This window comes from Suncus etruscus, chromosome 1 (genome assembly GCF_024139225.1).
Source record: "Suncus etruscus isolate mSunEtr1 chromosome 1, mSunEtr1.pri.cur, whole genome shotgun sequence".
Taxonomy (NCBI): Eukaryota; Metazoa; Chordata; class Mammalia; order Eulipotyphla; family Soricidae; genus Suncus; species Suncus etruscus.
Window position 1 is genome coordinate 10,783,561 of NC_064848.1, and position 14,053 is coordinate 10,797,613.

Consider the following 14,053-nt stretch of genomic DNA (forward strand, 5'->3'; position numbering starts at 1 on the left):
TCACAACTCCTTCCACAAGCCAACTGTCTTCTCACCACACCCACCTCATGCCCCCACACTTGTATACACAAATGCTCATCCCCGGGTATGTTCCACCTAAGGACACAGACACATTCCTATCTGGGTGTGTGTGATGATAAAATATGATGATAAGGTATGACAAGCAGTGAGACTGCATTGGTTAGGCTGCCTATGTGGAAGAACTTGTAAGATATGTCTCTGCTAGTTCCCAAGGGGTACCCATTCACACACACACACACACACACACACACACACACACACACACACACACACACACACACACAGTACTTCCCCAGAGCCCTGCACTGCAGGACAAGAAAGGGGCACCCTAGTACTACATCCCACCTTAGGTTGCAGTTTTTCCACTCAGCTTGGCCCAGATATGAAAGGCTATTATTATATTAGTCTCAAATTCAGAAAGTGAGAGTTTCACCTTCAAATATGTCTCACTATTTCTTCACTGAAAGTCCCTGTTACTGCTAAATCATTGTTGTGACTGTTATCTTTCAAATGAACTGCAGTCTTTCTTTCTCTTTTCTCTTCTTTCTCCCTTTCTTTTTCTTTTAGTACTTTCTTTCTTCTTTCTTTTTTCTTTCTTCTTTCTTTCTTTCTTTCTTCTTTCTTTCTTCTTTCTTTCTTTCTTTCTTTCTTTCTTCTTTCTTTCTTTCTTTCTTTCCTTTCTTTCTTCTTTTTTTTTGGTTTTTGGGTCAAACCCAGCAGTGCTCAGGAGCTACTCCTGGTTCTTCATTCAGAAATTGCTCCTGGCAGGCTTGGGGACCATATGGAATGCCGAGATTCAAACCACCGTTCTTCGCATGCAAGGCATATGCCCTACCTCCATGCTATCTCTCCAGCCCCTCTTTCTTTCTTTCCCTTTCTTTCTTTTTATTTCTTTTTGTTTGTTTGTTTGTTTGTTTGTTTTTGGGTCACACCCAGCAATGCTCAGGGGTTACTCCTGGTTCCATGCTCAGAAATCATTCCTGGCAGGCTCAGGAGACCATATGGGATGTGAGATCCGAACCAATGACCTTCTGCTTGAAAGGCAAACACCATACCTCCATGCTATCTCTCCGGCCCCTCTTTCTTTTTCTTTGGTCACACCTGGCAACACTCAGGGGTTTACTCCTGGCTCTTCACTCAGAAATCGCTGCTGGAAGTCTCAGCGGACCATATGGAATACTGAGAATTGAACCTGGGTCCATCCCAAGATGGCTGCATGCAAGGCAAAATACCACATTGCTATTTCTCCAGCCCCTTTCTTTCTTGTTTAATTTGTTTATTAAGGTACTGTGCTTTACAAAGTTGCTCATAGTTGAGTTTGGGGTGTACAGTGATCCAGCACCAATCACAGTGCCAAGCCCAGTTGGGGTGGGGGTAGAGAAAGTGTCGACTTCTCTCTACCATTGTCTGTAGGTACAGATGGTTGGAAAAGAGGCACATGAAAAAAGTGCTCATCGTTGCTTATTATTAGGGAAATCCAAATCAAGACAGCAATGAAATAATCATCTCACACCAGCGAGGATGGCATAGATTAAAATGAGTGGGAACAATCTATGATTGGTCTTGAGGTGGTGAAAACGGAACTCTGCTGGTGAGAATGTCACCCGATCCAACCCCCGTGAAGACCATATGGAGAGTTATAAGTAAAGTAAGAACAGAGCTGCCATCGAACCCAACAATTCTACAGCTAGGTCTCTATACCCAGAACACAAAAATATTCATTCAAGGGGGCTGAAGAGATAGCACAGCAGTGTTTGCCTTGCAAGCAGTCGATCCAGGACCTAAGGTGGTTGGTTCGAATACCAGCATCCCACATGGTCCCCCAAGCCTGCCAGGAGCTATTTCTGAGCATAGAGCCAGGAGTAACTCCTGAGCATCTCCGGGTGTGGCCCAAAAAAGTAAAAATAAATAAAAATAATCATTCAAAAGAATATATGCAAATCACAATTTATTGCAGCATTCAGTGCTATAGCCATGATATGAGATCAACCGAGGTGTCCAATGACAGATGAGTGGATAAAGAAGGTGTGAAATATATACACAATGGAATACTTTCAGCTGCAAGAGAAGATGAAATCATGCAATTTGCGGCAACATGGATGGAACTGGAGAGTATCATATTGAGTAAAGGGAGTCAGAAGAAGACAAATACAGGATAATCTCTTATCTGTGAAATATAGAATAACAGGAAGGGAGATTCAAGGGATGAAAGACAGATGTCAGGTACATAGAGCATAGGAGGAGAAATACAGAGAAGAAAAGAAATTGAGATGGGGCGTTAGAGGTGACTGAAGGTCATAGGGTCATGGGCTGTGGGCCTCTAGCACAGGGCAGAATTGTGGTGTCTTATTTCTATGTATCTGAACCACACAGCCTACCATGTTGTTGCAAGACCCAAACTACTATATGATCAATTTTTTTTTTTTTTTTTTGGTTTTTGGGTCACACCCAGCAGTGCTCAGGAGTTACTCCTGGCTCTATGCTCAGAAATCACTCCTGGCAGGCTCGTGGGACCATATGGAATGCCAGTATTTAAACCACCATTGTTCTGCATGCAAGGCAAACACCCTACCTCTGGACCCCAATTATTTTTTCTTTTTCTTTTTCTTTTTTTTTTTTTTTTTTTGTTTTTTTGTTTTTTGGGCCACACCCGTTTGATGCTCAGGGGTTACGCCTGGCTAAGCACTCAGAAATTGCCCCTGGCTTGGGGGGACCATATGGGACGCCAGGGGATGAAACCACGGTCCTTCCTTGGCTAGCGCTTGCAAGGCAGACACCTTACCTCTAGCGTCACCTCGCCACCCCCCCCCCAATTATTTTTTTCTAAAAAAAAATAAGAACTTTGCTTTATCCTCCTCACAAACAGTAGTGCATGTTCATACTGAACATGAAAGGTTTCTGTTTGGGATAGCAAAATGAGTCTGTTTCTAAATAACAAATGAATTAAGCTAACGTGGAGTCTCTCAGCCAAGGGGAGAGAGGCTAGGCTGCTGTGGGCCTCTTCTCTCACCATGAAGGATGGACAGGTCTCTCTGAGGGGGCAACACTGTGCCAGGCCCCATGAGGTCAGGGAGCCTGGCAGAGGGGAGGGACTGAAGCAAACAGTTGCTCCTGAAAAGAAAATAAAGAGACTTTACTGAGAAAACATTCCTTCTGGTGTTCTAGAGTAGGATCCTTCAATCAGGGCACTAGGAAAAGAAACTTTTTTCTTGATTCAGGCTCTGTAAAGGGAAAGAAAACTGAGGCTTTAGATTAGGGGTCCTAGGCAGATTTACAGATATATGTATGCACAAATACATATACATAGCTGTGCTGTGGGGTCACTAGGCCTTTCCCGAGGTGAGGGACACTGAGCAATTTTCTCTTTTTTTTCTTTTTTCTTTTTATTTTATTTAAACACCTTGATTACAAATATGATTGTGGTTGGGTTTCAGTCGTGTAAAGAACACCTCCCATCACCAGTGCAACCTTCCCATCACCAGTGTCCCAAATCTCCCTCCACCCCACCCCACCTCTGCCTGTACTCTAGACAGGCTTTCTATTTCCCTCATACATTCTCATTGTTAGGATAGTTAGGATAGTTCTCAATGTAATTATATCTCTAACTAAATTCATCACTCATTGTGGTGAGCTTCATGAGGTGGGCTGGAACTTCCAGCCCTCCTCTCTTTTGTCTCTGAAAATTATTGCAAGAATGTCTTTCATTTTTCTTAAAACACATAGATGAGTGAGACCATTCTGCGTGTCTCTCTCTCTCTCTCTCTCTCTCTCTCTCTCTCTCTCTCTCTGACTTATTTCACTCAGCATAATAGATTCCATGTACATGCATGTATGGGAAAATTTTATGACTTCATTTCTCCTGACAGCTGCATAATATTCCATTGTGTATATGTACCACAGTTTTTCTTTAGCCATTCATCTGTTGAAGGGCATCTTGGTTTTTTCCAGAGTCTTGCGATGGTAAATAGTGCTGCAATGAATATAGGTGTAAGGAAGGGATTTTTGTATTGTATTTTTGTATTTCTAGGGTGTATTCCTAGGAGTGGTGTAGCTGGATCGTATGGGAGCTCAATTTCAGTTTTTGGAGAAATCTCTGTATCTCTTTCCATAAAGGTTGGACTAGGCAGCATTCCACACTGAGCAATTTTCAGGGAGAGCATCCATTCTGTATGGAATACAACCCCAGTGCTCCCCGTACACCTCCACACTCACACATACATTCATATCTGAGCATTTCCTGCACCCCAGAACACTGGCTTCATAACTGCTCCTTCTCCGAGGGGGTGGGATACAGTGCAGGTACTGCAGAATGTTCTTAAAAAAAAAGGCTTGCTCCCAAGACTAAATGATACAAAGAGGGGCTCTCCCCCAACAAGGTGCCCTACCAGGAAGGTACCCCATGACCCCACTGTCCTATCTAGCCAGCCCAGCCAAGCTACATTCCTCCTTAGGGCAGAGCCCAGGCTAGCAGCGGGGCAGGGCAGGAAACTGGAAGTCAGGTGCTATAGTTTTGTCCTGCACCCAACATCCCCCCCTAATCCCCTCACAGCCCCCACCCTAGTCCCAGGCCTCCCAGAGTCCATGAAGGTGCTGAGCTGTCCCCCTGGGAATCATTGCATTAGTGACCAAGTGGCCTCTTTGTCAGCACATTCAAGGCTTTGAGCTGACTAATCCTTTGGCGTCTGCCCCAGCAGCTGGCAGTCACAGATTGGGAAAGACCCTGAAATGTCCTGTCCACCTGCATTGTCACCTCTCAGCTAGGCTCGCTGTATCTGTCCCCCACACACACACCCAATGAGAAAAGAAACAGATGTGGGCTGGAAATGGGGTTAGAGGCTCATAAACACTGCAGCTGCCTCTCCTCTCTGGACACTAACATGGCTGCTGAATCATACCCGGTAGCTGGGGTCACACCGTGGGTACCAGTGTGTAGATTGGCAGAAGACCTTGAAGTACTTACTAGAGATCGAACTCAAAGATCCTGGGCTCAGAGTGATCCCTGACATCCCATATGTTTTCCGACCATCACCAGGAGTGACCCCTAAGAGCAAAGCCAAGAGTAAGAAGCTCTGAGCATCACCAGGTGTGGACCAAAGCAAACATTTCAAGGATCCTACATGCAAAGCTTGAGCTCCAGCTCTCCCAACCCTTTCTACAGTTGGGATTTGTTCTTAGTGATCCAGTAGGAAAATGCCACCACGATAAAAATCTGTCCCATGAACACACTTGTGCTGTCGACAACACAGCTAGCCAGATGCCCAGCTGACCTGAGACTCTGAATTCTGTCCTTGGTATTTTCCATCCAAAGGGAAGAGAAAGTTGAGCTGGAATGAGTAAAATGGGAGTCAAGGGCAAGATCAGACCCCACAAGTGCCTGTTGGATGGCAAGCAGACTGGGAATTTGGGCAGGCTGCCTAAAGGAAGTGAGCAGGCCTGAAGAGTGTGAAGGAAAGGGCAGAGCAGATTGAGTCCAAACAGCAAGAGGAGCTCAGAAGATGCAGAGAAGAAATGTGTGGGACAATAGTTCACTTCCTTCGGTGCTTCCCTCAGCTCCAGGCTGCCTTCTCCCCACCTCCATGCCCTTCCTTATGTGTTTACAGGAGATGCCCAGATGGAGCTGGCCCAGTCTCTCCCCCTTCCTTGGTGTTTGTGCCCTGCAGGGGATTCAAGAAAAACCCTCCAGGTGCCTAGATAGAGTCCTTGTGAAGCCCCTTTCTTTCCTGCCTACCAGCCAGGTCTCACCTCTCTCCCTTGAGCACCCCAAACTCCACACTCCATAGAGCCCCGCCTCCTGGAATCCTGCCCAAGAGCCCCTGCTGGGCTTTCTAGGACAACAGCTGACTCCCTGAGGCAAAGTTCTGAGGTACAAGGACCTCCTCCAGGGGTACCTTCCTTCCCTGGACCCCAACCCCTTACCTTCTGGTCCCTATGCCCCTTCCTTCCCAGAACCACAGACACTTCCTTCCCTGAACTCCTGACCTTCCCTTCCATTTGCCCTTGACCCCTTACTTCCGTTTGACCCCTGCTCCTAAGCTGCTCTGTTGATATCTGCTTCAATGCTTCAATGCCACCTGTAGCCTCATCCTCCACTCCTCTTTCTTTAGTTTTCTGAAACTGCCTTAGCAACCAAAGACGCCACATCCCCTTCCTACAAAGCTGCCTTCCTGTCATCTCCTGTCCACTTCCTCCCCTGGTCTGGCTCTCATTCCTGTACCCCTATGGGTTGGCTGCTCCTGTCTTAGCCTGTCCAGTCAGACAAGTTCCCAGCCTGCTGCCCAGCCATGGAAGCCCACTGCCTGGGGCTTGCTTTTTCTTCTTGAAGAGCATGACTGTGGGAAGCAGTTCAGGAATCAGACAAACACAGGAACCCCTGTCTCCACCCCCACTATTACTTTGTGGCTGTGTGACCCAAACAATCAGCTGAACCTCTCTGAATCCATTGCCCCATCTGTGAGCTGAAGCCAACAAGCTCCTCAGAGCTTTGGTGAGGGTGGGGGATGACAGATGATCTGCAGGTGTTTATGCCAATGCAGTTCTCAGGGGCTTTCTCTTTCCTTGGGAACAGGAGATAGAACACAGCAGTGCTGGGAATCCAACCCAGGGCCTGTGAGGTGGGGCTGGGTTCATCATGGTGGGGTCTCCTTGGTTACTCTTGCTGAGACCCTCTCCTTTTTCTTTTCTTTCTTTCTTTCTTCTTTCTTTCTTTCTTTCTTTCTTTCTTTCTTTCTTTCTTTCTTTCTTTCTTTCTTTCTTTCTTTCTTTCTTTCTTTCTTTCTTTCTTTCTTTCTTTCTTTCTTTTCTTTTCTTTCTTTCTTTCTTTCTTTCTTTCTTCCTTTTTGTCTTTTGTTGTTGTTGTTGTTTCGTTTTATTTTTAGACTACACCTAGTGGTTCTCAGAACTCTGGCTCTGTATTCAGAAATCACTCCTGGCAGTGCTCAGGGTCCCATATGGGATGTCATGGGTCAAACCCAGGTTGGCCACTTGCAAAGCCTTACCCACTTCACTGTTTCTCCAATCCCAGAGATGCCCCCTTTGTCCTTTTCTTGCTCTGTCCCCAGCTTCTAGGGCTCAGGCTCAGATTCCAGAATCTCAGGCCCCCTTGGATTTTTGTCTCACTGTGCACACCTGCTCCAGGGGTCTCTCCTGTGGGGCCTCTGCCAAACAGAGGCAGAAGAGCAGAGGTAGAAGTCTGGCCTGGTTGGGCATGAGAGTGAAGACATCTGTAGGATGCCCAGAAAGAGCAGAAAGTGTCACATCATGACAAGATCCAGACTGGAGGAAAAGAACATGGTGAGGATATGGGCTCAGAGCAAGTGAAAAAGATGAGCTGGGGGCTAAAGGGGTCTCTCAGGTGTGTTCATGGTGGCAAGTGCCCTTGAATCTGTAAGTTGCTGGGTCTAGAAACTGGGCAGTAGGGGGGACCCCAAGGTGCTGCTGGGCAGAGGTAGGGAGAAGCCAGGGGTAGAAGGACAGCCTTGATCTTCTGAGGCTGACTTTCCAAATCCCTAATACTGCTTCCCTGTTACCCTGTGAGTTAACCTTGACATCACAGCTAAGGACTCGGCCCCATCCTTAACTCAGATTCCTTCTAGAAACTGTGCAAGGTTCCCACACCCCCAATTTAACCCTAACTTAGGGACCCTGACCAAGCTGGCTGGCACCAGAGGTGAAGCAAGACTGTCTGACTCTTTGCTCTGAGTCGTTGAGCATTGAAGTGTGGCACAGGGTTGGGGGAAAAAAAAGGCTCTTTTCTAGTTTCTCTTGACATCTTGGTGGCCTCACACCTTATTCTGGTTCTCTCTGTATGAAGAATTCCTCATTCTACAATAAATCTTTGTTATCTATAAGAGAGTAATAGCACTGCCCACCAACCATTACTCTCTGGCTCAGGGAGTGAGCAGGAATTAGAACCTGCAGACAGCTCACTTCACTCTGCCTCTGGGCCCAGGGTTGGTCCAAGCAGGTACAGACTTTTCCTCCCATCTCTACAGCCCAACTAGGGGCATGGGACCACATCCCTGAGGACAGGTGGCTGTCCTAGAGAGCCCAGCTCAGCCATCTCTCCTGTCGTGCAGGCCCAGCTTCTGTGTCCTGAGAACTTCTGCCAGCTTTGACTCTGCAGCCCAGGCCTGGAAGAGTCTGCCCTGCCTGGGCCCTGCAGGACAGCTCAGGGTGGGTGATGAGAATCACCTGTGGCCAGGCCTTGTCCAGGGACTGAACTTGCTAGGGTAGCCAAACCCTGAGCCTGGACCCAAAGCAAAAATTCCCAAGGGTTTGATGAGAAGCAGCAGGACAAAGCTGGACACAATGAGTACACCAAGCCAGGACACACGTGTATAACACTTACACATGTGCCCACATACAGGTGCGCAATATACAGGTGTATGCATTGTACACATACGTATATCACGCATGTATACACACACGTTTCCCAGATACCCTCTGCTCAAAAAGCTTGAAGTTTGGTACTGGAGAGATAGCATGGTGGTAGGGCGTTTGCCTTGCATGCCGCTGCCCAGGATGGACCTGGGTTTGATCCCTCGTGTTTTATATGGTTCCCCCGAGTCTGCCAGGAGTGATTTCTGAGTGCATAGCCAGAAGTAACCCCTGAGTGACACCGGGTGTAGCCCCCAAATCAACAAAACACAAAAACAAACAAACAAAAAAAGCTTGAAGTTTTAGGGTAGATGAATGCAGCTTCCTTCAAGGCACAAGAGGTGACCTGTTGGTGGGCACTGGGGGGAGAAGTGGGGGCAGCAGGCTTGGCTGACTGGAGGGGGTACCTTGTAATGCTGCAGATGACCCAGACAGTAAAGATTAAGAGGATCATAAACTGCCTGCAGCGCTGTCCTGGTAGATTCTCCAGAGAGCCAGTGTTGTGAGGGAAAGTTGAGCTCCTGAGCTGAGGCGGAAGAGACAGAGAAGGCCAAGTGGCTAGAAGAGAACAGATGCAAAGGAAGGGAGACAGGGACCAGGCCCTCCTCAACTTCCGAGACGCTTTCCTAGAACCAACATTTATATTCAGCGCCTATAAACTCCAACATGGCTGCGGCAGCATCATCAGTCATATCCATTCCTTCCAGGAAGGAATCTGCAGGCAGATGGGACCTGGGGGAGGACCCTACAGGTATGACTTTCTTGGAGGTAGGATCTGGGCCTTGGGGGAGCAGGGGCAGTCAGAGCCTGAAGGTCAGAGGGGCCTTCAGGTCCAGCAGAAGGCAGAAGCGGTACAGGGGCGTGAGGAGAGGGGACAGTGTGACTGGAAGCTTTTTGCAAGGGGTTCGGGGGTCGAGAGTGACGCTGCCCTGCCGCAGGTGGAGGCCCCTCGCTGCAGTTGCAGTGTCGTGTATGCGGGGACAGCAGTAGTGGGAAACACTACGGAGTCTATGCCTGCAACGGCTGCAGTGGCTTTTTCAAGAGGAGCGTGAGGCGGAGGTTGGTGTACAGGTGAGGCAGGGCTGGGGCGGTGGGGGATGCTGGCCCCAGGGTGGGGTCCACGGAGAGGAGGAGGCGAGAGAGCACTGACCCCTGGGCTGCCTGGCTTGCAGGTGCCAGGTGGGTGCTGGGCTCTGCCCTGTGGACAAGGCCCACCGGAACCAGTGCCAGGCCTGCCGGCTGAAGAAGTGTCTGCAGGCGGGCATGAACCAGGATGGTGAGTCAAGAGCAGCCTGGCGGAGAGATGGGGGGGCACAGGTGGTGGTGCAACCTGACATTTGCTACTCTACTCCCAGCCGTGCAGAACGAGCGCCAGCCCCGCAGTGTCAACCAGATCCACCAGGGCAACCCAGAAGTAGTCTCAGGTCGGGAGCTCCTGCTGATGTCCCCAGACCCAGCGGTCCCCAGTCCTCTGGGCGCTCCCCCTGTTTCTGCAGCCAGAGTCCTGAGGCCTGGAGCACTGACACCATCTGGTCAGCGCCATTTCATGGCCAGCCTGATTTCAGCAGAAACTGGTATGAAGCTGGAGCCAGAAGATGGTGAGTGGGGGAGAACACAGTCCCTTGGCCTGATGACACCCAACCTGAATCCTCACCCAGGATGGGTGGACCCCAAACAATCCCTGCCCACCCCCCATCACCTACTGCACAACGGACTGATGTTCCCACAGCTGATGAGAATATTGATGTCACCAGCAATGACCCTGAGTTCCCCACTTCCCCCTGCGGCCTGGACAGCACCCACGAGACTTCTGCTCGGCTGCTCTTCATGGCCGTCAAGTGGGCCAAAAGCCTGCCTGTGTTCTCCAGCCTGCCCTTCAGGGACCAGGTACACACATCTGGCAGCCCTGGTGAGGGCACATAGGTACCTGTGCAGGTGAGGACTGGAGGGGTGCATAAAGTCTAAGTCAGTGGGGCTCAAGGGTAGCAGCGATGATTTGAGGTTTGTGTCTCTGGGTCTTCTTTCTTGCTGAACAGACAAACCCTGGGCTCTTAACTGACACGGCATGACAGCAGAATAGGGGGTCTCTGGGCTCCCCAAACAAGACCCCTTTTGCTTCCAGCCTTGAACTTTTAGTCTTCTCTCTTCAGGGCATCCAGTGGGTGAAGTTGCCAAGCTCACACGATCCACCCAAGCAGGCATGGAGGGGAGTGTCTGCCAGAGCAGCTCAGATGCCAGTGCTAGATTTCCTCAGCACACTCAGCTTGGGATGCTATTGCAGTGTGGATACCCATGCTCCAGCTGCTGCTCCAGCTGCATGTCTGGACCCCTCAGCAGCTGAACTAGAGGGTGCCAAGTCCCAATGCCCTGGCTCATGTTAGGCAAAGAACCAGAAGATGCTGCCATCTGCTAAGTCCTTCCCTGCCAATTGTCCGTCTATCCTCTCTACACACAGGTCATCCTGCTGGAGGAGGCATGGAGTGAACTCTTCCTCCTTGCTGTGATCCAGTGGTCTCTGCCTCTGGACAGCTGTCCCCTCCTTGGCCCTCCACAGGCCTCAGCTGCTGGCAGCTCCCAAGGCCAACTGGGGCTGGTCAGCACAGATGCCCGCACCCTGCAGGAAATCATCTTCCGCTTTCGGGTGCTAGCTGTGGACCCCACCGAGTTCGCCTGCATGAAGGCCCTGGTCCTCTTCAAACCAGGTCAATTGAGCATTGATTGCTTAGAGAGAAGAGGCTGAGAACGTAGAACGGGAAATCTGCTCTGGGAGTCATCTCGTCCCCACCCTTCCCCTTGTATTGTGGTCAGTGTGGTGCTGGAGGCAGCCCCAAACAGGCCTGTGTTCTCAAACATGAGTCATTTCCCCCAGCCCGACTAAAACTTCCTTCTGCCTTTCACAATCCAAAAACCACCCAGAGTCCCAGACATGTTCAGGTGTCTCCCCCTGGGGACAGGTCCAGAGGGGGATGCAGAAGATCTCATTGGAGCTGCTTCTCCCACAGAAACACAGGGCCTGAAGAATTCTGAGCATGTGGAGGCTTTACAGGACCAGTCCCTGGTGATGCTAAACCAGCACAGCAAGGCACATCATCCCAGCCAGACTGTCAGGTGACCAGCACAGACCTGCCTGCCCAAACCTTGCCCTCTTTACCTCCCTACCTCCCCACATACTGTCAGATCCAAAAACTCCTATGTAGTAGGCCCCAAGAATGAGGTCCCCAAAGTGCAAAATAATACAGTTCCTGTCTCCAGGGGGCCCAAGACTGGGATTACTGAGGAAGGGGGTTAAGTGTTTATCATGTGGGCAGAAGAAGAGGGGAGGCATTGTGGATGGGGAAGAGACCAACTGAGAAGGACCTCATAGAGTGGCAGCACTGGTAGTGGAAGGACATGTAGGTCTAAAAAGAAGATATTGTCCCCTTTTTAATTCTTGGGATTTTGTTATTGTTAATAATATGGAGGGCCACATCCATCAGTATTCATAACTTACTCCTGGCTCTATGCAAAGGTATGATTCCTGGCTCAGGAATCATATAGGGGGACCCTATAGGGTTCTGGGGATCAAACTTTGGTTCAAGCTGGCACCAGTATTGAGACTATAATTGACAAAAGTGGAAGGAGGTAAGCCTCCTGGGCTCTGAGCATAGAAGTCCATTTTAGGTGAAATAAGCAGGTGGAGGTAAGGTAAGCAGCAGTTGGATCAGCCTGTGCATTACTAGGACCAAACCCAGGACATTCCTCATTCGGCAGACAGGGAGTGCAGGGTGAAGGGGAGGTGCTAGGAGAGTGTTAGACACAGTCCTGGAGGGCAGTAGTTGCTTCTTTGTCCAGGGGTGGTTTCCTTCCTTCCTTCCTTCCTTCCTTCCTTCCTTCCTTCCTTCCTTCCTTCCTTCCTTCCTTCCTTCCTTCCTTCCTTCCTTCCTTCCTTCCTTCCTTCCTTCTTCCTTCCTTCCTTCCTTCCTTCCTTCCTTCCTTCCTTCTTCCTTCCTTCCTTCCTTCCTTCCTTCCTTCCTTCCTTCCTTCCTCCCTCCCTCCCTCCCTCCCTCCCTTCATTTTTTCTTTCTTTCTTTTTTTATTTGGTGTGGGGAGGACAGATATGAGCACCTCCAGGAACTGGAATGGCCCAAGCATGGCACAGGGTGGATGTAAAAAGCAAGGGAAGAGAAATTATTTGAGAAGAGATACACCAAGAAGTAGAAAGGAGTGTCAAAAGAGGTCAGTTTTGAGGGACATGCTATGGATTATGGAAAGGTAAGGCTCATGCAGAGGGGCAGTTATAGGGATGCAGTTGCATAAGGCAGGCATATAGGAAAAGATCCACCTCTGGTGGATTGTGGGAATAGTAAATGTGGCTGGGAGGACAGTTTAATGGACCCATAATCAGGACTGCCCAGCTTTGTCCAGCACCACAGATACCAGGGCATCACGGCAAGGCTAGACCAACTATTCACCAACAGCCACTGGCCATTTTAGACCTTGTTATCTGCACACATATGGGCCTCCCAGAAGTTCTCTCCAAAGAAGTGAGATAATATGGATACCTTAAATCATCCTTAATCTAATGGTCATAAGATAATAAATCAAAGTGTGCGTGGGATAGACCATATTGCCCAGAAAGATTTTGGCTGCTTATGATGGGGGAAAAAGATCCCTGTTCCTGGGGCCGGTGAGGTGCGCTAAAGGTGTCTGCCTTGCAAGCGCTAGCCAAGGAAGGACCGCGGTTCGATCTCCCGGCATCCCATATGGACCCCCTCAAGCTTGGGGCAATTTCTGAGTGCTTAGCCAGGAGTAACCCCTGAGCATCAAATGGGTGTGACCCGAAAAACCAAAAGAAAAAACAAATCCCTGTTCCCAAGGATTTGACATATTGTCAGACTCTTCTGCTCTAACAGCCACCGTTAGCCAAGTTTCTGTAGGGATCAACTTCCAGAAAGGCCCCATTTCAAACTATTGAGATTGCCTTTGTCACTTTTTTTTTTTTTTTTTTTTTGGTTTTTGGGTCACACACTGGCATACTCCTGGCTCTGCACTCAGAAATCGATCCTGGCAGGCTCGGGGGACTATAAGGGATGCCAGAATTCGAACCACCATCCTTCTGCATACAAGGCAAATGCCTTACCTCCATGCTATCTCACCATCCCCTCCCCCCCGCCGTCACATCTATAGCAATCTAAGACCAAGCATAAGTAGCTTCCCCAAGGGCAGTGAAGCAATGAGAACCGGGCTCTCTAAAATCTATTTGCTCCCTTCAGAGTCTGGATATAACAGATTCAAACAGATTTCAAAAGAAATGAGAATGATCTGCAATGGTGCTGCAATGCCCAGGGAGAAAGGTTAATTTCTATCACGATGCATGCAGAGCCTAAAATCAAGTTCCAATACAGTTAGTCCTTAGAAGTTAGTTTTTATTATTTTAACTAGATCTACAATATTCTTATGATTTACTTTTATTTTTAAATCGCTGGTGTGAACCACTAAATTAAGCTTCAGATGTACTAAAATTAGAGAAATTTCCTGATGTGATAGACCAATTCCTACAGCTCAAATAATTTACTTTTTAATTATAGTGACTTTTTCCTGACGAAAAGGAGGGGTTTGCCTCTGCTTAGCGCCACTTACTTGGCAATGAGGAGAAAAAGACAGCCTTAGATTGCAT

General features: G+C 48.8%; 1 protein-coding gene across 1 annotated transcript in view; it reads left to right on the top strand.

Annotated features, from left to right (window-relative positions):
- The window catches only part of NR2E3 (nuclear receptor subfamily 2 group E member 3), a 35,481-nt gene that overhangs the window by 20,470 nt on the left and 958 nt on the right, over positions 1 to 14,053 (top strand). Inside the window, exons 3-11 of the mRNA XM_049783949.1 lie at positions 6,264 to 6,471; positions 7,043 to 7,202; positions 9,047 to 9,148; positions 9,336 to 9,468; positions 9,570 to 9,673; positions 9,753 to 9,995; positions 10,127 to 10,284; positions 10,853 to 11,099; positions 11,400 to 11,505. Of these exons, the coding sequence (XP_049639906.1) occupies positions 6,264 to 6,471; positions 7,043 to 7,202; positions 9,047 to 9,148; positions 9,336 to 9,468; positions 9,570 to 9,673; positions 9,753 to 9,995; positions 10,127 to 10,284; positions 10,853 to 11,099; positions 11,400 to 11,505 (1,461 nt within the window). The remainder of the gene's footprint in view (positions 1 to 6,263; positions 6,472 to 7,042; positions 7,203 to 9,046; positions 9,149 to 9,335; positions 9,469 to 9,569; positions 9,674 to 9,752; positions 9,996 to 10,126; positions 10,285 to 10,852; positions 11,100 to 11,399; positions 11,506 to 14,053) is intronic.